General features: G+C 36.8%; 2 protein-coding genes across 7 annotated transcripts in view; one reads left to right on the top strand and one right to left on the bottom strand.

The window, feature by feature from the left end:
- The window catches only part of FAM117B (family with sequence similarity 117 member B), an 83,497-nt gene extending 65,796 nt beyond the window's left edge, over positions 1-17,701 (top strand). Inside the window, exons 5-8 of one of the 2 annotated variants that reach the window (XM_057746623.1) lie at positions 3,563-3,706; positions 5,345-5,570; positions 8,110-8,230; positions 13,754-17,701. In XM_057746623.1, the coding sequence (XP_057602606.1) occupies positions 3,563-3,706; positions 5,345-5,570; positions 8,110-8,230; positions 13,754-14,072 (810 nt within the window). In that variant the 3' untranslated portion in view covers positions 14,073-17,701. Of the gene's footprint in view, positions 1-3,562; positions 3,707-5,344; positions 5,571-8,109; positions 8,231-13,065; positions 13,713-13,753 lie in introns of those variants that run through there. The other variant, XM_057746624.1, reaches the window with a different exon arrangement.
- A 3,901-nt stretch (positions 17,702-21,602) lies between these two features.
- ICA1L (islet cell autoantigen 1 like) overlaps positions 21,603-24,914 on the bottom strand; it is a 78,829-nt gene continuing 75,517 nt past the window's right edge. For 4 of the 5 annotated variants that reach the window (XM_057746574.1, XM_057746573.1, XM_057746576.1 and 1 more), the window contains one exon: positions 21,603-24,595. In XM_057746574.1, the coding sequence (XP_057602557.1) occupies positions 24,480-24,595 (116 nt within the window). In that variant the 3' untranslated portion in view covers positions 21,603-24,479. The remainder of the gene's footprint in view (positions 24,596-24,914) is intronic. The other variant, XR_009055179.1, reaches the window with a different exon arrangement.

The following is a 24,914-nucleotide window of genomic DNA, read 5'->3' as shown; positions in this document are numbered from 1 at the left end:
GAAGTATTTATATATGTTTGCAAATACTCATCTAAGAGGATGTTTATGGAAGCATATTTTTTTCTTTTCTTTTTTTATCTTTGGCCAGGCCACACAGCTTACAGGATCTTAGTTCCCTGACCGGGGATCTCACCTGAGCCCTTGGCAGTGAAAGCTCAGAGTCGTAACCACTAGACCGCCAGGGAATTCCCAGCATTTTTTTTTGTGAATAGTGAAAAATTGGAAACTGCTTGTCCAATAACAGGACACTGATTTCTTCATACACGTATACAATGAAATACTATACAGCTATAAAAATGATTTGGTAAATAAGAGTTTTAAAGCATAGAAAGATGTTAGGGGAATAGGAGGTAAAATAAGTTACGAAACAAGTTACAGTTTATTTCTGATTAAAAGTATATGCACAGAGGAAAAGGGCTAGATAGGATATTTATCAAATTAGTAACAATCCCATTTATTTTTCTTTCTTCAGTGCATACTTATTACTTTTGCAGTATAGCAGTGCCAGTTGAAAAGTGTCTCGGTAAAGTTTTCATGGCCGTGTTCAAGTTCTCTCAAGCTACTGTATCTCAGGATTATGTTTAAGTAGTCTCTTTAGACTGTTGAAAACTAAAAATGAAGAATAAGAGTGAGTGTATCAGTCAGCTTAGGCTACCATAGTGAAATACCATAAGCTTGAGTGACTTAAACAACAGAAATTAATTTTCTCATGACTCTTGAGACTGGAAGTCCAAGGTCAAGGTGCTAGCACGTTAGTGTCTGATGTGAGCTCTCCCCTTGGGCTGCAGACAGGTTATTTGCCCAGATGGCCTTTTCCTTGGTGCGCGTGCACGGAGCGGGAGAGGGAGGAGAGCACAAGCGAATGAGCTCTCGCTTGTTTCTTCTTACAAGGACACCAGTCCTGTCAGCTCAGGGCCCCATTCTTATCACCTCATTTAACCTTAATTACATCCTTATAGCCCCCATCTCCAAATACAGCCACATTGGGGGTTAGGGCTTCAATAGGTGAATTTTAGGGGGATACAGCTATTCAGTTCACAAACACCAGCCTTGTCGAATAAGCATCATGTTTGTTCTAGACTCTGTGTTAGGCAGTGGCAATAAGGAGATGAGTAAGACATAGTTTCTCCTCTCAGGTTGGTTGTAGAAGAATAATCTAAAAGAAAAATATGTCACCTGTGATTCCTCTACCCTGGTATAAAGCTTACTCTAGACATTTTGGGAGAATAGTCTTTTTTTGTATGTGAAATATAAATATGTGTGTGTATGTGTGTATTGTATATATATACAATGGCTTTTGGTCAGATAAACTTTCAGAGATAAAGGAAGAGCATTCTTTAGTTCCACTTTCGTGAAATATCTGGGATAGATGAGGCTTTGTTCCATTAGGTAGAACAGAAAATGTTGAGAAATTAGTTGCTTTTTTTCCCCCCTGAACATAGTATTTATGTTTTTTTTTTTATTGGAGTATAGTTGATTTACAGTGTTGTATTAGTTTCAGGTGTACAGCAAAATGAATCACTTATACATATACATATATCCACTCTTTTTTTTTTTTTTTTAAGATTCTCTTCCCATATAGGCAGTATTTATGTTTTTATTTGAAGAAAGAGGGAACCAAAAGAAACATGAGAGCTAAACCTTTGAAGACACGTATAAAGAGTTTTAATCATTTTACTCCCATGATTTTCTGTTTGTAAATCTGCAAAAAAATTCTCCCATTCACCTTTTAAAAATCTCCTTGTTCTTACCTTATAGGCCACTCTTTGTTACTTGGAATTTATAGTTTAGCTGAGACAAGGTTATATGAAATTTAAGTTGTAATAAGTATAGAGTGTCATCGAGTTCAAGTTTTATATTCCAACCAGTTCTTGATCTGTGATGCTGTTGTGTTTTAGCTACCTGCCAAGTTGGGTGGAGAGTTGTTACCACTTACGGAAGCTGAAAGGGTCTAACCAGGACAGGTTTTCAGAGAAGAGGAAATAGACCAAGAGAATAGACTTACTGATGTGGCAAAGATTTCCTCAACAAACAATTTTGGAAATGGTATATCGGTGCCCCAAAGATCTACACTTTTTAAGATTTTTCATATTCCTTCCTCTGATAGTGGATATTGAGACTTAGAAGATGAGACAGAAAGAAGAGACGGAAGTGAAAAGGAAATAAGTAATATGAGAAGCTTGAGGGTTTGGGGAGAAGACTGAGGAATAGAAGGATTGAAAAGGGGAAAAGTTAGGAGACTCCATATATAGAAAATAAATGGTACTTGAAAAGATTTGTGAAAAGACGAGAATAGGGAAAACACAAAATAAAAATTGTAGCTGCTGTTTACTGAGGATCCATCCATTCTGGGCCAGGCACTGCAGCCCTGTCCTCTTGTTTCATTCTCAAAACCAGTCTCTGGGGTGGGGTGTTGTGCTCTCATATCACACATGAGGAAGTGAGACTCGGGGCCCATCATAACTTAAGCAGTGAAGAAGTGCTGCCTCTGCACTCCACATTGAAGCTTTCCCTTTGATTTCCCTTTGACTTTTTTTCTCACAAATTTCTTGCCTTGGTTTCCCAGGATTGTTCTTGTGTTGTGCTTTTTTTTATTTTTTATTTTTTTTAATTACAGAATTGTGCAGGAATGAAAAAGGAGAGATACAGTTATAACATTAAGTTCTGTGTCAGACAACAAGGTTATCAAACGAAACTAGTGGTAACTTATTAGAGGCCCTGTTACTACCTTTGTCTCCTTGCCTCTGCTTTTCCCCGAAAGAGAGGTTTTTCAAAGAACCCTCCCTAAATGAAGGATGGATTAATCACATTTCTTTACCAGAAAGCAGGACCATAGAAGATGATCTTCTCGCGCACTGTTGCTGTGAACTTTGGCAGATACCTCACAATTCTTGTTTAGTATTTTATTTTGAGAATCTTGTCGGGAAACCAAGTCATATCCTGCAGTATAATCAGTTATTTCTTTTCAAAAAAAATGCTGTGCCAATGGGAATTAAAAAAAAAAATTAGAGACAGGCTTTGGAACAAAACATTAAAATCATTACAATGAAAGCATAAATAAATTTCACAGGAAAGTTATTCTCTAATCTTGCTACCATATATGGACTTTGGAAGTGATTTTGTTTTTCCATGAAAATATTTTTTCTTTTTCTTTTTTTGATAAATTACTTTTTGTTGTTTATTTCCTGGACTAGAGATAATTATGGCACTAGAGGACTTAAAGTTATGTTCTGAGGTCTGAGCTCTGTTATAATCATAAAAGAATATCTGAGGTTAACATTCTTTTAGTATTTTCCTTTATCCCCATTCCCTTTACAGCCCCTCATAGATATGAATAAACTTCTGAAATTCTACCTTGATTGTCTGGGGTTTTAGCTTTAAATTATGTTTCATTTATACCAAGGAGCAGGTTTGGTTATTCACACTTTTTTATGAGGCCTATAAATTTTATTTTGATTTCTTTTAAAGTTACCCATATCAAATGGAAGTATGCTTCCATCTAGAGAACTTAAAGGTAATATTAAATGTGTCTTCTCCCCCCCCCACACCATTTTTTCTTAAGGCTCCTGTTCCAAAGAGTGCACTTATTCCAGTAATTCCCATCACCAAATCAACAGGCTCCCGGTTCCGGAATAGTGTGGAAGGATTGAATCAAGAGATTGAAATAATAATTAAAGAGACTGGGGAAAAGGAAGAACAACTTATAGTAAGTAATCTTGTATCTTAAAATCTTCCTTATACATTAACTTTTCAAATTATTTAAAAAATTCACAGTTTTGGTTTCCATATTTACATGGACTTCTTCCTTCTTGTTGAGAATGAAAATTTCTCTCTCTTAAAAAACTTTGACCTTTGCAAGTGAATGGAAAGTTTTCATTTCTTTGCATCTCACAGAGACAACTGATGTGACTTAAATTTGAATCCTTGAACAGAAACTACTTTTTTGTTTTTCTGTATTTAAAAACCTCTAGACAGGTGATATGCTTCTCATTGCCTGTAACTCCATTTAACAAAAGTTTAGCTTACTAGTTTGTTGGGGAGGGAGGGATGTGACATGAAATACTTGCTAAGTATGAATCTACCTCTTGCTTATGTTAGTTACTGTTTGGTTGACTGTATCATGGAAGCACAGTTCTGCTTACCTGTGATACACATAAGAATGTGTATTCTGTTAACTGTGACATACATAGGAGTGGTTCATATATGACAGTGAGAAAATTTCCTGTTTATCTTTAAAACCATGCCACAGTATATTTAAGCTTTCATTCTTCAATGAAAGAGGAATTGGGGAGTTTAAAGTAGTATTTTATTGACTCCTAAGATTCTCTCCTTTAAGATTAAAGGTTGGTTTAGCTTAGAGAAAATGCAACTGCCCACACCCTCTCCTCCTCCTCCCTCCTCCACTGCGTGATGGGGAAACTTTCTCTGATGTAATAAGGGTAAATGCGCCAAAGGTGTACAGGGAGCTGGTTTCCCTGCTGAGTCACACAAGCTTTCCTCTGAATGTTCTACTTGATTTCCCTCTATAATTAGCACTGCTGTGATTAAGCTTTCTCTCATTTAGGAAGGTTTCTTTGAGAACACTGTTTTAGGAGGAAGTGGGCAGGCGGAGAAGGTAGCAGGGCCTGTCATCAAGCATCCCTAGTTCACACAGTGGATAACCTTTTCTTATAATGTGGAATCTAGAGTTACACTTAGATTTCTCCTCTTTTATAATGGCCTGTCTTTATAATTTTAAAAATAATAGTTAGCACATAAGTAATTCAGTGCAGTTCATCCTTCAGCGAGCACTGACCACTCATGTGCCAGACCCCTGGAATACAGAAGCTCTGTTCTGCCACTCAGTGTCCAGAGGGGGACAGATGAGACAGGCATGTCCCCACAGAGCAACACAGAGGCTTCTTTCTTGTGAGGCCTGATAAGGAGAGTGTTTCTGACTTTTGAATCTTATGAAACAACGGGAAGGGTGACTGACGTTGGGTGCATTTTTGGGTGCATTTCAAAATCAATGACAGGAACTTCCATGGCTGTCCAGTGGTTAAGACTTTGTGTTTCCACTGCAGGAGGCAAAGGTTCAATCCCCTGGTCAGGGAACCAAGATCCCACATGCTGTGCGGCACAGCCAAAACTTAAAAAAAAAAAAAAAAAAAAAAAAAATTCCCGGAAAGTTCTAAAATCCAAAACTTGAATTTGTTGCACACCAGCAACTGTTTACATAGCATTTACATTGTATTAGGAATTATAAGAAAATCTAGAGATGGTTTAAAAGTATACAGGAGGATGTGCATAGATTATATGCAAAATCAATGACAAATATACATATGTTTTTAAAATTTTATAACAGCCACAAGATATTCCAGATGGCCACCGTGCGCCTCCGCCCCTTGTGCAGAGGAGCAGCAGCACACGCAGCATCGATACGCAGACCCCCGGCGGGGCAGAGCGGGGCAGCAACAACAGCAGCCGCTCCCAGTCTGTGTCCCCCACATCCTTCCTCACCATGTCCAACGAGGGGAGCGAGGAGAGCCCTTGTTCGGCTGATGACCTGCTTGCCGATCCCAGGGATAAAGGTACAACGCAGGAGGCGTTTGCTACAAGATGATCAGATGATAAGTGAATACCACTTGTTGTACCATGCATTCTGTTCATTTGCTAGCAGAGCACACGCACTTAGGGCTACTAAGATAATTACTTTGAGATGTGTTCAAAGCATAGATTTTTAAAAATTGGAGTACAAAACAGGTTTTATTGTGGTGCTCAGGTGATGGTCTAGTTGGGTAGGTTTATGGGCTTTTGTTTGTACTTTTTTTTTTTTTTTGCACTTAATAATACAAGCTCCTTATTGTGAGAAACATCCTTTTTTGGTATAATAAATGAGATAAACATTTGTCCTGAAAAGCATTTGTTCTCTGTCAGCTTAGTTGTCATGTTTTTTTACTGTCTTACTACTTGAAACCTTCAAATTACAGTAGTGTATTTTAGGATCTATATTTGTGATATTTCTAATAAGAATTAAGCTGATTTATATCAGTGCAAGATGAGTGCATTGACTGATTTACTCCAGGCAGGCCTAGAGTAAAAGGTGGGGGGGGGGGGGGGGGCGCTACTTATAGTATTAAACCACTTGCACAACTCTGAAAGTAATTGGAGACATAGCACTTTGCATATTAGTTACTAATAATATTATTACCTTTTAAAACAAATAGGACCTTTCATCTATCTGTATCAGGGCAGTGTTTTGTTAGCCTAATCCTAGTTATTACTACATGAACTTGAGAGCAGTAATAAGATATTTATTATTAAATAAATTCTATAGCTCAGTTCAGTAGTCATTTTATTTAGAACCTTCTACTTGCAATGTGTTGAATGTCCTAAAATGTTCCATGTCCAATGACAACTGGTCATTACTGCCAATCACCTAAAGTACTCAGACTATGGCAAGTGCAGAGGACATAAGATTTTCTGAAGAAGTCATTTCAGACTACGGGCAGTTGTAAAATTTTATTATTTGGACCCTTTTTTGTCATCTTCTAGGTTAAATAAAACCTGGCTATTCCAGACCAATAGCCCAGACCAATTAAATCACAACCCCTGGGGACAGGACACAGGCACCAGGAGTTTTTGGTGCCCCCAGGTGATTCACGTGCACAGAAGTTTGACACCCACTGAATTAAATCCTTTGATTGAGCCATGTGTTTCTTGTCAGGAATTGGCATAATTAACTACTTCTGATACTTATTGTGAGGATTAAAAGGGATAGTGAGGGACTTCCCTGGTGGCACAGTGGTTAAGAATCCACCTGCCAGTGCAGGGGGACACGGATTTGATCCCTGCTCCAGGAAGATCCCACATGCCGCGGAGCAACTAAGCCTGTGTGCCGCAACTATTGAGCCTGTGCTCTAATTAGAGCCCGCGGGCCACAAGTGTTGAGCCCATGTGCCACAACTACTGAAGCCCACACACCTAGAGCCCATGTTCCACAGCAAGAGAAGCCACCACAATAAGAAGCCTGCACACGACAAGGAAGAGTAGCCCCCGCTCGCTGCAGCTAGAGAAAGCCTGCAGCAACGAAGACCCAATGCAGCCAATAAATAAGTAAATAAAATTAAAAAAAAAAAAGGGATAGTGAATGCAGCTCCTGGTACTTAGTGCTCAATCAGATGTACCCCTCCCCCTGCAAACTAAACCATGGCTATTAAAATCTGCCCCTGATTTTCCATACTTTCTACTTTTATTTCGGTAACATATAGAAACTCCATAAGTTTTGTGTCCTGCTGTATTTGACTTTAGGAGACCAGTGACTGGTTAGCTCCTCTGATTTCTTTTATAAGAAAGGGATACAGTGCTACTGCCAGCAAGGAATTGTAGTTTAGTTGACACAGTCTGACTGTACATTTAGAATACTTAGGTAACATAACAAGAATTTCAAGTTAATACAGTAGAAACTGAGGACATCAGCACTGAACAGGAATACCAGAGTAAAGTGTTCCCATTGGTAGGGTTAATTTAGAAAGATTTCAAAAACTTGGAGCTAGACTTTGAAGGGGGTTTTGGAAAATGTGCGGAGACAGACCTCTTAGGTATTGAGAAGTTTGTAGGCAAAAGAAAGTCTTTGGCATATGGTGTACATATGGCTCTCACTACCTGGAGCAGAGACTGTAACCGGAGGAGCAGAGAAATCAAATTGAGAGATTCTGAGGGGCAGGCCAGGAGTGAACGGTAAGCAGCCGGTGAAGAACCATTGCTGTCACATGTCCTGGGAAGAGTAGAAGTGGCATTTGAGTCCGTGTGCTGTGTATAGAGTAGAAATAAGGCAGCAACATAGATCAGTGCTCACTGCTGAGAAGTAAGTGATACAGGCCTAGGCTGTAGTAATTGTAAGTAGAATAGAAATTAAAATCTCTTCTTTATGCATTTATTGAATAAACATTAATTATCTCCTCTTTACCAGGAATTGTGTTAGCTATTGGGGTGATGTGGGTAAATAAAGCACTATTCCTACCCTCAAGTAGTTCTTGATGTAGGGGGAGGCCAAGAACAACAAATACAGTATGACGGTGCAGGCATGTACATGTGTTTCTCAGTAATCCAGCATGTCATTTCTTGCAGATAATGGGAACAACTCTCCTTTGCCCAAATATGCAACCTCACCGAAACCTAACAACAGTTACATGTTCAAAAGGGAACCTCCTGAGGGCTGTGAGAGGGTCAAAGTCTTTGAGGAATGCTCGTAAGTATCCCCCACCATCCCTCCCTCAAAAAACTTTCATTATGAGAATTTTCAAATAGGCTGAAGAACAGTACAGTGACCACCCATAGATCCATCACTAGATCCTAGAGTGAACATTTTGCTTTGTCTGTGTGTGTTGGGGTTAGTTTTTGCTGAACTGTTGGAAAGTAAGTTGCAGACATGACATTTAACCTTAAATACAGTTTAATATTCATTTCCTAAAAGTAACCACAGTAAAAGCAACCACTCCTACATAACCACAATACCATTGTCACACCAAAGAAAATTACAGTTATGCTTAATATAAACTAATATCCAGTTATTCACATTTCCTCAGTTGTCCCCAACGTATCACCTGTGGTTATTTTTGAACCTGTAAACAGTGTCACACATTGAATTTAGCGGCGTATTTATTTAAGGTAGACCATGGATTTCAATACAAGGTGGGTTTCCTTCTTTCAAATTGCCTTCAGTTTTTATCTACTTTTAGTCTCCAGTTCTTTAATTTTATTTATTATTTTTGGGGGGGTACACCAAGTTCAATCATCTGTTTTTATACACATATCCCCGTATTCCCTCCCTCCCTTTCCAGTTCTTTAAACAATTTTTAAAAATATTTTCCTGCCAATGTAGAGAAGAGAACTGTATTACTTTGCAGAAACATGTTATTGTGATGAAGATCAGGGAAGAAGCAGAATTTTAAACAGCATCTGGTACCCTTGGTATGCAATCTTCTGTGTTCATATATTTGTGTTGGCTGGTACTCTAGTCAGATACTCTTCGTTTTAGACTGAAAATCTGCTCAGCAAGTATTACAGCCTTGTGTTTTCAGAAGCTGTGGCCCCTTGCTTTGTAAGTGATGGCTACAGGGTTGCATGTATGTATGAAACTGAGCAAATTAAACAGGGAGCATTATTTGAGGAGAGGTTGATAGTACTTATATAAACCTCACCTCCCAATCTCACTATCGCTGTAAATCTAAGAGCCACTCTCTGACTTTTTCTCACTATGAAAAGAAAAATACAATGTGGAGATTGTCCAGCCTTGTGTGATTCACATAATGTATCTTTTTCATCCATCATGAACATCTTAGAATCATTTTGAAATATGGCATCCTTCTGTTCCTCTGTGTGTCCCTCCTGTCAGTGCTTCCTTTAACCTAAATTCTGAATAATTTTGCCACACAAAGAGCTTTCTTTTTGAATCCCTTCACCTTCTTTACTACGAGATCTCAGCTGTCCATCTCCTATCAGCTTTTGTGACAGTAATTGAAAACTCCGTTTTAGCAACTGCTTATTTATTTTTTTCACCATGTAAGTCTAAAAGCTTGACTGGTGCCAGAGAGTTTAAGCAGTATTTCTCCACATGTGTTTCATAGACTTCCTGCATCATAATCATCTGTGTTTTTAGTTAAAACTGCAGACTCCCAGGTCCCATCCCAGGCCTAATGAATAAAAATATGGAGGTAGGTGGGACCTGGATTATGCATCTTTAACAAACCTCATAGGATTTTTATGCTTGACTCGAAAATGCTGGCTTAGACCTTTTCATGAGAATTCGTAAGAAATGGAGTCATTCTTTTAAGTAAAAATTAAATGGTCCACATGGAACCTTTAGGAGTTGAAATCTTTGATTGACATGTTGGTAATTCAGATGTGGCTAAGTGCCGAGAAATGGCTGATGGACTTAAAAAGCAGTTAAATGACTGAGTGAATATTGGTTGTGTAGGTTGGTGTCCTGTGGTATCTGCCTTAAACTGTTATATTCGGAAAATTTCTCAATATCCGAACTGTATGCCTACAACTATGTTCTTTGTTTCTAAAGGGAAGGAAGAAAGTATGGGGGCGGTGTGTGTGTGTGTATGTGTCTGTGTGTGTGTGTGTGTGTGTGTGTCTGTGTGTGTGTGTGTGTGTGTATAGATAGATCAAAAAACCATAAGATAAACCCTGACATATAAAATGTTTTATGGCATATTCTTCTGTTATTAGAAAGTAAACCTAGTCTTTTTTAAATGCACGTAGTTTATTATAAATTTTACTGATATAAAGGATATGTAGCACACGAAAGCCTATTTTTAAATATCTTAATTATATTCCAAAAAGAAATTAACAGCAGTAACCCAATAATGGATTTCTTAGAGGTAATTTTAACCTTCTGTCAATAAAACAAGTTACACAAAGTCTAAAAAATTGGTTTCTTTTTGTCCCAGTTATGTCATAATTAGAGGAAAACTCACTTGGATGCACTAGCATTAAAGCAAGGGTAGACTATTGGTCCTAATTTTAAAATTTTAGTGTATTTAATCATTCTTTAAAGTATACTTTTCTCTCTAAGTCTTAACTTTGGTTTAAAGGTAGTAACTCTGACCTGAACCAGAGGTTGGAGTCAGTGAGGGGTTGATCTCTGGTTTTTATAAATGTATGTTTATTTATCTGAAAGAAAATAGGTAGTTGGATTTGGGTCCAGAAAGGGCAAGACCAGATTTTGGACTTCTGGGTTTTTTGTTGTTGTTTTTGATACAGCACAGACCATAGCCATGCCATCTGCACTTAGCAAGTCCTTTTTAATGAAGTCACATATGCTGTTTCCTGATCCCAGTTAATGAACTCCTTGACCTCGGTTACCTTAGATTCCTAGATATTATGGCCTCTTTGCAGTATAGAGATTTTTAAAAAAATATGACACAACCTTTTCCTCCTTTTTTTCCTTTCTTTCCCTCTATCCCATTATAAGTAACTTGGAACCACCACTTCTTAGCTAGTAATTTATTCCTGAATTTAAAAAGAAAATACATAAGCCTCTTAAAAAAATACCAAAGAATTCCTCACATCAGTATGAAAATACCTATAATAATTATCCATCCTGACCATCTATTTCTCAGAAAGTCCGCTAGCAAGCAGTTATATGTATTTTGAGACACAATCCTTTTGGAATAACTTTTGAAGGAAAAATAAAATTTTTAGTTCTGAGGGTTTCTGTGCATGTGTGTGTTTTGGTTTTTTGATATATATGGTTCTTAAATTGAAGAAGGCTTTGAAGTAGTACTTGCAGCTTCTAGTAGCATAGTACTGATCATACACCCCAGGGGTGGGTAACGAGTTTCTTGGGGAATCTGCCCCTAGAAGTTAAATGGAGTAAAAGATTCCTTTTGGTGGGTTGGGGACGTGACTGGAAGGGGGGTGGGTGGTGATCCTTTTTTTTTTGTTTTTAACTTTAGTGTTCTGTTTTTTGATCTGGGTGCCAGAGAGACAAGTTATTATTGTTTATGTTGTTTTGTGTGAGATTTGCCATAAGTCTTTTCACAAAAGCAGGAAGGAAGTTAAACTGATTTTAGATTCTGTCATTAAAAAAATGTCAGAGTTTGTTTGTATTTCAGAAATGTGAGGTTTCATCCTCAAGATCCATTAGCAGCCATGTGTTTTAAGTGATTTTTAACAAGATAACCTCAAACAATAAATAAATAAAAGTTTAGGTCACATTTGGAGGAGGGTGTAAAAATTGATTAGCCCTTTTTTTCCTAATAAAAGAATGAAGCTATCTTTAATAATTCTTCAAAAGAAAATATAAGCTTGTAAAACAACTATACCCCAATTAAAAAAAAGAAAATACAAGCATTATTTAATTATAGAAACATAATCTCAACTTCCTATCTTCTTTAAGGAATTGAAAACCATGCTGTCAGTAAAAATAGAGGGGTGTATGCTCTTATCATAATATAACCAAATACACATGTGGCCCTAGAAGTACTCAAGTATTAAGTTTCCATTGTATTCAAGAAAGAACAATACACAAGTAAAACAAATTTAAATGATGTAATTTCTTTCTTCTTAAATTATTATATTTGCCAAAGCTACTCATGGATAGTATTCACTATTAATCAATAAAATATACCCACCCAAAGCACTGTCTACTTGGAACTTCTTTTTTTTTTTGCAACTACTTCCCAGATCTGTTGTTTATTCATTCTTTAAAACACAGGTCATACGGATGCAAGAAGAAAGTGTCCTCATGCTTTCTGCCTGTCTGATTGTGGCCGCCCAGATTGAATGGGGAAATACAGGGGAAAAAATTTGTGCATTTCACCTGGGTTATGGAATCTGCTATTGAAATTGTTAAAGAACAGAGTTGATATGACAGCAGTTGGACTCTTGTGACCAGAACTCAAAGTTTTTTTTATAGGTTCTTTTAGCATATGACTGTAGTCCATCACAAATAAAACTACAAAATGTAAAAAAAAAAAAAAACAAAAAAAAAAACAAAAAAAAAAACACAGGTCAGATGTTACTTCCTCTAGAAGCTTCCTTCCTACCAAACTCCTCCTCTTTCTCTGTGCCATAGGTTATCCACACCTTTGTTCTACCTCTAAACCTTTTACAAACCATTTTTATCACATCTGTCAGACCCGCCTGCAGGAGTTCTCAACCTTTTTTGTGCTGTGGACACCTCTGGCAGTCTGGTAAAGCTTATGGATGCTTTGAAGCGATTCATAGCTTCTCTGAATAATGTTCTTAAAAACACATTAAAGATGATAAAGGAGACTAATTACATTGAAATACAGTCTGTCCCCAGTACCTCCCTCTTCCCAAGAACTACATATTTAGTCTGTCTCCTTGTAGATCGTTTCATCTTTTGGTCTCCAGAATCTAGTGGAGACTTGGCATATTTGGATTTTTTTTTCATTTCATTAGGAGAGATGAGAACCATGCTTTTATCATATGATCATATTACCTTTTCCCACCTGAATCTTGATTTATTTAGGTTATTCCCCTTGAATTTCTTTTTATGTCACTTCCATGTTACTTTAACAGTTTAATTTTTTATATTTTTATTTTCAGGGACTACCATTAACACTTGTATCCTTTTCCAACTATTTGGGTTAATTTTCAGGAGCACCTAGGGACAGGGAAGGATTTGGCTTCAATAAAAACTTTCAGAACAGAGTTCTGGTATTAGTTTTATTTTGCTTTTACATTTACATTATGTTATTCAGAAAACTATCATGGCTATTAACTCAGAGAATTGTTTCAAAGAGATTTTTAATCGTGCTTGGAGGACTCATGCCCACCAAGTTTAGTCACGTAGTGGTGGAACTCGGCAAAAGATAGATATTGTATGTTATTAATTTCCTTGCCTTTTCTATTCAAAATAGTACAGACTTTGGAAGAATCATAGTGTAACATATCTTGTCTTTAAACAGCCAGAATAACTTTTGCTTTCGTGAACTCTTTATTCAAATTGGCTGTCTTAGATCTTCACTGAGATGCCCAAGCATCCTGTGTAATGCCCAGGGCTCACCAGGGAACTGAACGCAGTGACAAAATCTGGTGTCCTTCCAGCATTCTGAGATAAATAATTTGAATCGTGTGTCCGTGGTCAATAGCATTTGAAGCTTTGGACATAGCTTGAGTTTTGTTTTCCTTTTTCGCGTCTATGAGTTGTTGTTTTTTGGGTTTTTTTAAAGAAAAAAACTTACTTCTGATGTTCTGTGACTTAAAAGTATTGAGTTGTTTATTCTATGTCTAGGCCAAAACAACTTCATGAAATCCCGGCCTTTTACTGTCCTGACAAAAACAAGGTGAATTTCATTCCTAAAAGCGGCTCTGCTTTCTGCCTCGTCAGCATCCTTAAGCCACTCCTCCCCACACCAGATCTTACCCTCAAGGGCTCTGGCCACAGTCTGACAGTCACCACTGGCATGACCACCACTCTGCTGCAGCCTATCGCTGTGGCCTCCCTGTCTACAAACACAGAGCAAGATCGAGTATCTCGAGGAACGAGTACAGTCCTGCCACCGACCTCTCTCCTCCCACCACCAGAACCCATTGAGGAAGCTGAAGGATAGGTCCCAGTGCTGTGAGGCCATTGTTCTGGGCAACTGAGAACCTCCTCGATCCCTTGGCAGCGATGGTATCGTGCACTCCCAGTTGGCCGTGACGTGCACCAGCTTTTCCACACGGACGCGTCACAGTGTGGCTTCTGGAAGAAAGCAAGCCCCTCTGATGGCTCTGCTCACTGCTGAAGACCGGCCCTCAGTGCTTAGCCTGCTCTTTCTTAAAGCACGGGTTGAAATAAGAAAAAGGTTTCATTCTTTCCTTTTGGAGGGCTAATGTCACATATTGTTTTCAAATTAGACTTCTTTGAAAAAAACAAACAAAAAACTGATCCCTGCAAACATGATTCCTGAAGGGAGAAGTGAATGATGCTGCAAGAACCATCTTTTATATGAAAATGACTATTTTATACTACCAGTGTTACATTTTCTGAAAACATAGCGAACAGGATGCTCAAAGGATTCTTTGGTGGCCTCTGTTTCTTGTTTCCCTTTCTAGATGTGTGCTTTTCTTAGCTGTTTTCAGCTTTGGGACCAAAGGGATTGTTGACATTTTCCTAGCAATCTTAATCTCATGACTGTGTTCTTCTCCCAAACAAGAATTGATAGGTAAATGCATTGAACAAATATATATAAAAAAGATAAAAAGCAATATTAGTACATTATGTGATTTATGTTTTTTGATGTCAGAAGTTTGTGCTTTGGGTGAAATATTTGTAAAACTGCTGTTTTCTTCACTACTCTTGTACACATTTCACCATGTGGTCAGAAAAATTATAATCTGGAGACAACTGCTTTAATATGTTCTCACCCATCATTGGAACTTGGTTTAAAAGTCAGTGAGCCAAAAGGAAACTAACTACCCAGTGTTGACTGCTAGCTAGGAGTAAGGAGCCCCTTGGGTTTTCTGCGCAATATTTATCACACGATCTCCTTCCTTTCCCACAGGTGTCATTCTACCTTTAACTGTCACTGTATCATAGCCCCAAGAGATCCTAAAATGGCTGTGCATGGATTTCCTCCTTTGCTTTTGTGATGTTGTTGTCTTGTGGATTTGGTCGGGGTTAGTAGTTTGCCAGGAGTGTAATCCGTTGAATAGCAATTCTTAGTCACAGAATCTTGCGACTAACATTTCCTTTATGGTGGTTGGCACTGAGATATGTTGCCTACAGATTTTGCTAGTTTTCCCTCTGACATTCCACACAGTGGGGAAAACAGGCAAGGAGAGCTTTGGAGTGTAAACAACAGGAACTTTTGAAGAATCCATACAGTTCTGGATTTAGGCTCATCCTAATACAGTCACTGCCAATATCACATGACAGCAGTATTTCATGTCTGGGTATGCGGTAGTGAAATTAAGGAGCAGCTCTTTTTAAAAAGTTATAGCAAACAGTGTTGATAAAAAGCATCTTTCTAAGATCTTCATAAGCTACCTTATGATGCAATAATTTAATGTTCCTATACATGTTATAGGGAGAAAATATTTAAATACTTGTAAAAGGGATACAGTTTAGAAGGTTAATATGTCAGTTTGTCCAGCTATATCCCATCAAAGAAAACCTAGTGGTAGCAATAAATATTCTGAAAGGACTTCTTATACTCATGTACCTTTAAAACATCTAAGTAATTAAAAATTATGCCCTGTTCAGTTGAAAATGGAGATGTATTTAGGCAAATTAGATAAACTCAGACATTTGAATAAGTCTGTCAGGTTTCTGTTGGTAGCACCGATGAATTCTGGTACCCTTTCTGTCCAAAACTAATCTTCCTAAAATTAGTACGTTGTGGCTTCTAAATCAGGAAAAGCTCAGTTATTCAAAGTCTCAGTGTTCTGATTAGTAGTTTTTTTTGAGAACCTTGATTCTCTGCCTTTGACTTTACCATTTCACCACTGAGAACTGCTCTGTCAGAAGTACAGAAGAAAGGTAAAACTAAAATCAGGTGAGTTGGTACCAAAGGTAGGAAGTTAAAAATAAGGTTTTGAAAGAATCCAAAAATCAGTTTTTGGATTACCTGAATTCTGTTAAATCTGTATTCTTTTTCTTGCCTTACACTTACTTCTCTCTCTATCTGTACATGTCACAAGGGTGTTTTACAACTAGAATGCCACTTTGTAAACAGGTTTTCCTTTTACTCTGTTGTGCATGTTTGTCTGACACATCTTTCTGTAGAGTTTCATATATCCTTAGTCTAAAGTAATTTAAAATCTGAATGGGAGAACAAGTTTAAGATACTGTTATTTACATAGTCTTACAGGTGGAACTTCTAATGTTTGGTTGTAAGGAGAATGTGAATTTGCAGGTAAATGAATTATATGGCAACCAAACATAGTCTTCATGTTTGGGAGAAATAGAGCCTGAGATTTGAGGAGGGGAAGAAAGGTACAAGGTATAAAAAACTCTTAACTACCAGTGCCAAAGGGCTAATTTTTAAGTATATGAGCTAATTTATGCAGTCTTGAAAAAATATTGACCATAGTCCACTCAGCTTTTATTTAACCTTGGTTCACAGGTGGTTGACTTTTTTTTAAAAATGGATCTACTCTCAGTAGAGTGCATAATATTGTTTTCTAAAATTACATTCCATAATTATTATTCTGTGGAAAACTGTACAGAAGGTAAATAAATTAGAATAGCTTCAATGGGAATATAATTTAAATTTTAAAAAATTTAAATAAATTTACTTCCGTTGTGGTAAAAGAAAGAAATAGGTGGCTTGTATATTTCAGCAAAAGGAAGCTATTCTCTGGTTATTAACTTTGTCAGTGTTAAGTTATTTTTACTCTTAAACAGTTTCTTCCTTGTGGTAATAAAAACATAAATTTACTGTTTCTGATCATGACTTAAGTCTTGTCATGGCTTTTGTGAGCAATTATGTTTTTAAAACCCCTGTTTTGCTTCTTTGATTAATATGGTGAGCATGGATGCCAAAATTATTTTTTAACTAGATTCTTCATTTTGTTTAAAATATTTCTTATATTTGTGACAAGCCAAATCAGCCTTTTAGGAGGTGCTATTGCTAACTGTGGAATAACTGGCAACAAGGAAGCCTTTTTTTTTTCTTTTTTTCTTTTTAATGGTTGGCTTTTACTGGAAGAAGGTATTTAAAAAATAGCAGAAATTATAACCTTCTGTATGTCCAAGATTAGGAGTGGGTTGTCAAAGTTTTCTTTTGTTAAAGGCAATAAAAGGAAAATTGCCACTACTGAATTTACTATTCTAAAGATTCATTCCTTAATGCTTAGAATTTTCATGTCTCAAGACCAGACCAGTGGAAATGCTGAATTTGCATTAAAAAAGCTAAAATACTTAACTTCGCACTTTAAGGTTTGAGTTTTACTCTGCCTAAATTAATGGTAAGCAGAGCAGCCCTGAACAATATTTTGTTTATACAATCCTGTGAAGAATATAATTTATGTTTTTTAAGTCTTTATTTTTCATCTTGGTTGAAGCTGTGTAAACCTTTTTAAAATGCAATTTTTAAAGTTGTGTTTTTCTAACAAAATTCTCCCCCAAAACAGCATTTCCAATGGTGATAAATATTGTTACTGTGTACTTACGTATTCCCTATATCTGAACACTTGTTGCTGCCTCACAAGAAAATAGAACTTTTATGTTAAAAATAAAGTCTGTTCTTCTTGAGTCTTTTTATGTGTACTTTTATGAATATTATAGCCTCAAATTCAACTTTCTCTTCAGACATTTCTAGCTTGAAATAACTTTAGTATGTTCTTTTTCACAGATAGAAAAATGAATTTGTGTTAAGTAGCAGGATATATAATATTGTCAGTTGTTACCTCCTTGCTACCTTCTTAACTTGCTCTAGAACTGAAAGCACCTGATCTTTGTGGTAAGTGCTAAGCAAACACTAAAATATAAGCAAGCATACTGAAAGATGTACCTGTTTATAAGTAATTCAGTACTTTACAGGTTGTTAGAGATTTAGCTGGTGGCAGTCACTTAATTTCATTCTGAAGTACACAGAGGAGTTTTTTGGTTTTTTTTTTCCCTTTTGTTTTTATTTTTGCTGCTAAGCCAGCCATATTCTTTGTGACAGTGGTTTATAAATGCAAGAGGGGTTTAGTCTATATGAAGACTGCATGCAGTATAATCACTTAGAGAGCAGGGTCACCTTTTAAGTGAAATAAAAGTGTCACCACAGCTGCCCGTCATATTTGGTCACCAAATTACTTTGCAAGAAATTCTAAAAATGATTTCTGGGGGAAAAAGTTAACCAGAATTTGGAGATTATATATATAACAACATTATAATTTAACAGTATCAAATGTGAAGAGACTCTCAAATTGGCATAACATTTTCTCTCATTTTTTTAATTCTCTCTCAATCTTTTCCTTTTACCTTTAAAGAGGTTGAGAGAAGAAAATTTCGAACTCAAGTTGGGTGTTCCCATCTTCCCCCATTTATTTGATTTTTTTTTGTTTTGATTTATTAGTATCAAATATACCCCCTTCCCCCAAAAGTTTTTAGGTCTATAATGATCCTTTCCCTTCAGTTGCTTTTAAGTGGTTGGGTGTGAAATATAGTATCATCTTCCTAGGAGTTCCCTTCTGATATATATCAATATTTTTTTCTCTTGCTAAGATTATGTTTGCTTTTTAAATATCTTTATTTTAAACCTCTACTAGAACATGGTATGATAATACAGATAGCCTTTGTTATCTCTTTGGTTCAGTGTTTTTCAGACTGTTTGGGTCTTGAAATGAATTAAATGGGTCCAGCCAACATTTTTTTTTAATGAAGCAGAACAGAAAACATAAGCATATTCAGACATCAGGGGAATAGTATTTGTATGTAAAGCTTTTGCTAGCCATAGGGATACATATGTACCTAGGCTGTAAAGTAAAATATATTTCTTACTGTGAGTTGTAATCAAAATGATTTGAAAAATACTGTTGTAAATGCAACTTTTGTATATGTGTTTTGGGGTTGGTTTGGTATCTTAACACAGATACTGGAATCTTTAAAGACATTGTTTCTACTTCTCTTTATTAAGTATCTCCAAATTGCTGGTTTTATTAAAAAAATTCTTGTCTTTTCAGCAGTTTGCGTCTTCCTCACGCTGAGAATTTATCTCCATATACTCTTTGATTTTATACAGTAGCATGGATGAGTCATGCTTAATCATTATGTTTTAGAGAAGACTGTCATGCAGCTCTGATGGCCAAAATCCCAGGAGTGTGACCATTCATCTCAATTCCATGCCTTAAGCAGTTATTTTTGAGATCATTAGGATGATTCAGAGAGATGGAGGAAAAGCCACAATTTGGGTACTAGTTCTGGCTCTGCAGCTTAATGGTCATTGGATCTGAGACAAAGAAGGCACCTCTTTGAACTTCAGTTTTCTTATGTGATTTTAGGAAATGCTGATGAATGGCTAATGAGTATGAAAATAACTTACAAAACTGGAAGCAAACATGTTATCTGCTTTCTGTTTTGTTAGGTTAGCTTATTCATTCGTTAGGAAAGCCACAAGTTGTTGGTCATGGAAAATGATCCCATAAAATTCATTTTACCTTGTAAAGTATAATAAAGTCAAAGATGTTGAGCTGAAATCATAAGAAAAATAGATAACACTTACAGGTAGTTTTCCAAGTGCCAGGCTTGGTGGTTACATTAACCCTATGAAGCCAGGTACTGTTAGTTACTGTCTTATAAATCACAAAATCAGAATTAGATTAAGTAACCAGAATTAGATTTTTTTTATCCACGGTCATACATCTGGGAAATGTCAAAATCTGGCTTTGAACCAATTCTGACTCTAGAACTCAGACTTGACCACAAAGCCTTACTGCTACTTCTCCTGTATCGGTGACATTAATAGAATATGGGTGTTGATTGCAGACTGGGTGCCCTTGGGTCATTGCCTTGTTTGTTCGCTGTGGTCTTTATTGCTTCAGCTGCCGGCAGCCTGGTTCAGAGGGCGAAGAAAAAGTAACCTGGTTAGACACCAGTTCCTGACCAAGGTAGTCAGTGACACAAATTCTCAAGGTCTGGGTTTTAATGTTGCCATAGCTGCAGAAATTCAAAAGGAATATTTACTTTGGGGAGCACCTCTTTTAGAGAGGCAGAAAGTAGCAACTTCAATCACATTTTTGGTAGATTTTTTTTTTTTTACCTGACTTTTTGAGGTGAAGACTTACAAAAGTAATTTTTTAATCTCAATTACTTGGTATGCCCATTTTAGACAGACAATAAAATGAAATCACCCAAATCACAGTTTGGTTCATATATAATATTAACAGTAGTTATTCCTAGATGGTAGGGCGGCGGATGATTTCTTTCTCATCTACTTTTCCAGACTTTTAAATAAGAGAGTATTACTTTGAAATGGGAGAAAGAAAACTTTTTTTCTTTAATGTAAAAATATGCCCTTCAAATTTTTGTCTGATTATACCACCCAGACCTTTATCTCCAGTTTGTACTTACTTTTTGGACACTGAATGGGTTATTTACACCACTGAGTGGAGAACCATGTCTTGATTTTACATGCCAAAAACAATTCTTACTGGACAATTCTGACTCTAGAACTCAGTCTTAAAATAACCACAAAGCCTTACTGCTACTTCTGATGTAACAGTGACACTAATAAAATATATGGCATATAACACATGGAAGAAATTTTATGTTGGGCTTATGGATGTGACCCATCCTAATGAACATTTCTCTTCCCATCCTGTTCTAGAAGTTTTCTTTGCTATATATATTTTTATACTTATTTGTTGGCTGCATTGGGTCTCTGTTGCTGCACGTGGGCTTTCTCTAGTTGCGGTGAGTGGGGGTTGCTCTTCGTTGTGGTGCGCGGGCTTCCTGTGGTGGCTTCTGTTGTTGTGGAGTACAGGCTCTAGACGCGCGGGCTTCAGTAGTTGTGGCTCATGGCTTAGTTGCTCTGTGGCAAGTGGGATCTTCCTGGACCAGGGATCGAACCGTGTCCCCTGCACTGGCAGGCAGATTCCCAACCACTGCACCACCAGGGAAATCCCTTCTTTGCTATATTTAAACACCTTACTTTCAATACTGCTGAATGAGTTAATATGTTAAAGTTTGTATTTCTAGTTTAATGTCTATATCCCAAGATTCTGGGTCTGCTTCACTGCTTAAGGTAAGGAAATGCAGGGCCCTGCCATGCTATGCAAGATGGAAACAGCTGGATCAGTCAATCCTGGCTTGCTTTTTATTCCTCCCTTCAAATCAGGTTAAATATCATGGCTTATATTTCACTGGTTGTTGTTTCTGGGCTCAACATTTTGCTATTTAATAGTGTGTATTTTGTTACTGAGGATTGACATGAAGAACACACATTCTGTTATTTCCCATATCTTACAAAGTCCCTCCTGCATGAAGTAAATTAGAAAGAATCAGTCTCTCAAGGATATTAATTGCCCTGGTTGTATTTTCATTCTGTGGTATCTATATCATTCAAACTACTACTATGGTCCTGAGGTAAAACCCAAGTTTTTGAATAGGGAAACAATAGCTGGATTTGTATTGAACACTTTAGGAAACAAACTGTGTTTTATGCCATCTTGTAATCTTTATTAAAAGAGGCTCAGAAAAATAGCACATTCAAAATTCCTTTGTTCATATGCTGTAAGACCTTTACATTTCCACATGGTCTATAAAGATGGTTAGGTGAAGTTGAAATACAAACACTTTTTCATTGTGCAAATACTGAAACCTGTTTTGTTAAAATACAGTTTGTTTCTAATCATATCAGAGTTATGTTTAGATTTCAAAAAATACAAAGTTATACCAATTTGATCTTAACCTGCCCTGGTATTCCTGCCTCTTAAGTGGCTGAAGAAAGATTAGGCAAGTTTTAGTACTTCTGGGCCTTTTCTAAGTTTAAATGCATTCTTATTTGGTATTAAAATGTATACAATAAGTATTTCCCCCCATTTAATATAAAAAGCATCCATTTATTTGTAAGAGTTGTTCTCAGCCCACCCTGTGTTAAGTGTATTCTTATTGAATAGTCAGTCTAGATTTAAGCATATAGCAACGGATCACCTTTCTGTCCTGTATTTATCCTGTCCTTCCTGGCATTCCCTGCTGTATATGTGCTTGGTTTCCTATTTTAGCTTGTCTTTTATTTTAGCCTTCCTATTATACCTATTTTAGATGTAATATAGCCAAATTTTCTGTTTCTGGCCCTTAATGACTGAGCTTCAAATAATCTTGAGAAAATCTGAATAGTTACCTTCATTTTAATAGCAGAGTTTTAAATGTGCACTTCAAAAATGGAGTCAGACTTGCTAAGGCAATTAATGTTGCTTTGGGACTATGAGCAACTACATACTCTGTTGAACGTGAAAATATTAGAGAAACTAAGAACTGAATAATAAAAGTCCTTGTTATGGTTCTATTTTTTGATAACCTTTGCTCTTGGAAAATTGGGGTTAGTATCCCCTTCACATTCAAAGTATGGGATTTGGGCCTGGAGAGACTAGTGTCTGTGTTGAGTGTCTTTGTTTACACGAGATAACAAGGACTGCTCTGCATGCATGTGAGGCAGCTGTACAAATACTTTTGAACTAATGCATTAGTGAAAATTAATGAGAGAAAAATGGCCAAAACGCAAGACAAAATTAACATTTTCTGAGGTACTCAAAGTTGAGAGCACAGAGTGATCATGGGTATAGAATTTAGATTGTGGTCCTAATTATAACCCCTGCTGATTGAATTTTGACAGAACAATGACCATACTGCATTTTGGGGAATTAGACTGAATAGAAAGGAAGAGCTACAAAATGCTTCTTAAGGGTTAACCAAATAAAGAAAGAGGAATAAGCGTATAAAAATATTTTAAGGAAAAATTTACATAACCTTTTCTTAAGTCAATATTTTTGACTCAGATAAGGTCTTTCCAGCCTACACACTACTTGGCCATAGTTGTGGTTTTCTAAAGAGCCTGTGGGCAGTTCAGATTGTAGTCAGGCCAGACTGCTATGGATGGGAAATGGACTGCATTTTACCTGCCCCAGTCCATTCCTAGAAAATGTTTTTCTATGTACAGTGACTTAGAGATTACAAGCAGTTCTCTTGTAAATAATAATTAAGCCTGTTTAGAACTAGGCGTACAATGAAAACTACTATGAACATCTTAGTTAAAATGTTTTCTTATGCAGATGCAGTGGCCTGGACATTGAAACAACACCATGTGAACTGCCTCAGAACTAAAGGGTGGGCAGGAAAAAACAATAGAAATTGAGTGACTCTGTGTATACAGTGGCTATGTTTTCGTTAGTTAATACTAACTTCCATTAAATAGCCTTCCTTCCAATACTTAGACTCTACACCTTCTAAAGGTAAGTTTGTCCTTAGTAATCAAATAGAGCCTCAGATGATGTCAGCCACCAAAAAGTGGAAAAACACTCCCTTACTGATGGTATAGAGCTTTCTGTTAACTTTGCCATAAAGTATTCTGGTTTAAATTACGTCAAGAAATATGGGGTAAGTATTGCAAATCTGTACGAGGGTAAGTTAATTAGAATTTTTCCCTCATTTAGATAGAAGTTTCTGGGTCATTTCAGGAATACTACTGCCAGTTGCTCAGGGAGTATCCTCCCCTCATTTTCTTTCAGGAAGCATATGAATACAGTACGTTGTAGTAGCAATGTGTGAAGAATCAGGCTTAAAGACACTGGCACAATGTCTGAAATACTATTGGATGTTTTTGTGGTTTATGAGGTGGGAAGAGATTTTTCTGTTTCTGCAGAGGATGGACTTAGCAAATAAATCATCCTGCTACTTCCCCAAGAAAATTCAATAATGAAATTGGGGGGTGTCCATGATTTTGTATGAAGGAAAAAAACTAAGGAATATTACATTTTAGCCTCCAAGTGGAGAAAACAAGCACCAGGTTTCTCTGTGACTTCATCGAAGCAAATTGAGTTCTCAAATCGTACTCTACCTTTCTAACTAAAGACAAAACTGGTCTGTTTCTAATACTACTTTCCACAACAGAGAATCCCCCCTGCCACCGTTTTATTTTAAAACCAACCCCAAATCACAACCCAGTGTACATGCTGTCCATTATCTACATATAGAACTCTCACAGCCAGCAACGCAACTTATACATAAAATGGTTTCCAAAGAAATAAACCCAACTCCTATTCACAATTATTCCTAACTGTTACTTTGAACTAAGTTTTGGTATCTATTTCAGATGCAGTAGTTTCTAATATTTTCCATATATTACCAACAGCTGCAAATCCAAGATATTAAAGAGATACTTAATGTATTAAAATGTGGTCCTTACCATCTGTCTAAAGTTGGCTATCAAGTGTTAGATTTGCAAACACAATGTTTTCGTATATGGGTGACAATATAAACTTTCCACAAAGGGAATAAGTTGCAAAGTTGGTGTCTCAAGGCCACTGAAGTGGCATCATAACTTCAGTTAAGCATTGAGAAGTTCATCATCTGAGTGTCCAATAGCATCTGGGTTTGAAAGTGGATCCAAGTCTGCAAATAGATTGAACCAGGCCGACATGTCCTGGTTACCACTGTGGGGAGCTATTAAACAAAACAAAAAAAAACAAAACACATTAAAGAGTCTTAGATTTTAAAAATCACATTATTGTACCACTTTTATGCTTTTAAAGTAGACGCTTCTTTTGAATCAAATTTAAGACAACTGACAACAAACCAGCTATGTCTCGTTGAGGATTATTTTGAAAAGCTAATGTAGATACCTCATGCTTTGCTGAGGCTTTTCAAGTAATTGCAGGTCGCTCTGAGAAAGGACTCAAAAGTAAAAAGGCAGGAAGTAGTAGAAGGCTCTCAGATAAGATGCAAAATTAAAAGTTAACCTTTGTTCCTACAAATTAGGAAC

Source organism: Hippopotamus amphibius, chromosome 8 (genome assembly GCF_030028045.1).
Source record: "Hippopotamus amphibius kiboko isolate mHipAmp2 chromosome 8, mHipAmp2.hap2, whole genome shotgun sequence".
Classification (NCBI taxonomy): Eukaryota; Metazoa; Chordata; class Mammalia; order Artiodactyla; family Hippopotamidae; genus Hippopotamus; species Hippopotamus amphibius.
The sequence above is the reverse complement of the archived record's forward strand: the minus strand, read 5'-3'. Positions and strand labels throughout refer to the sequence as shown.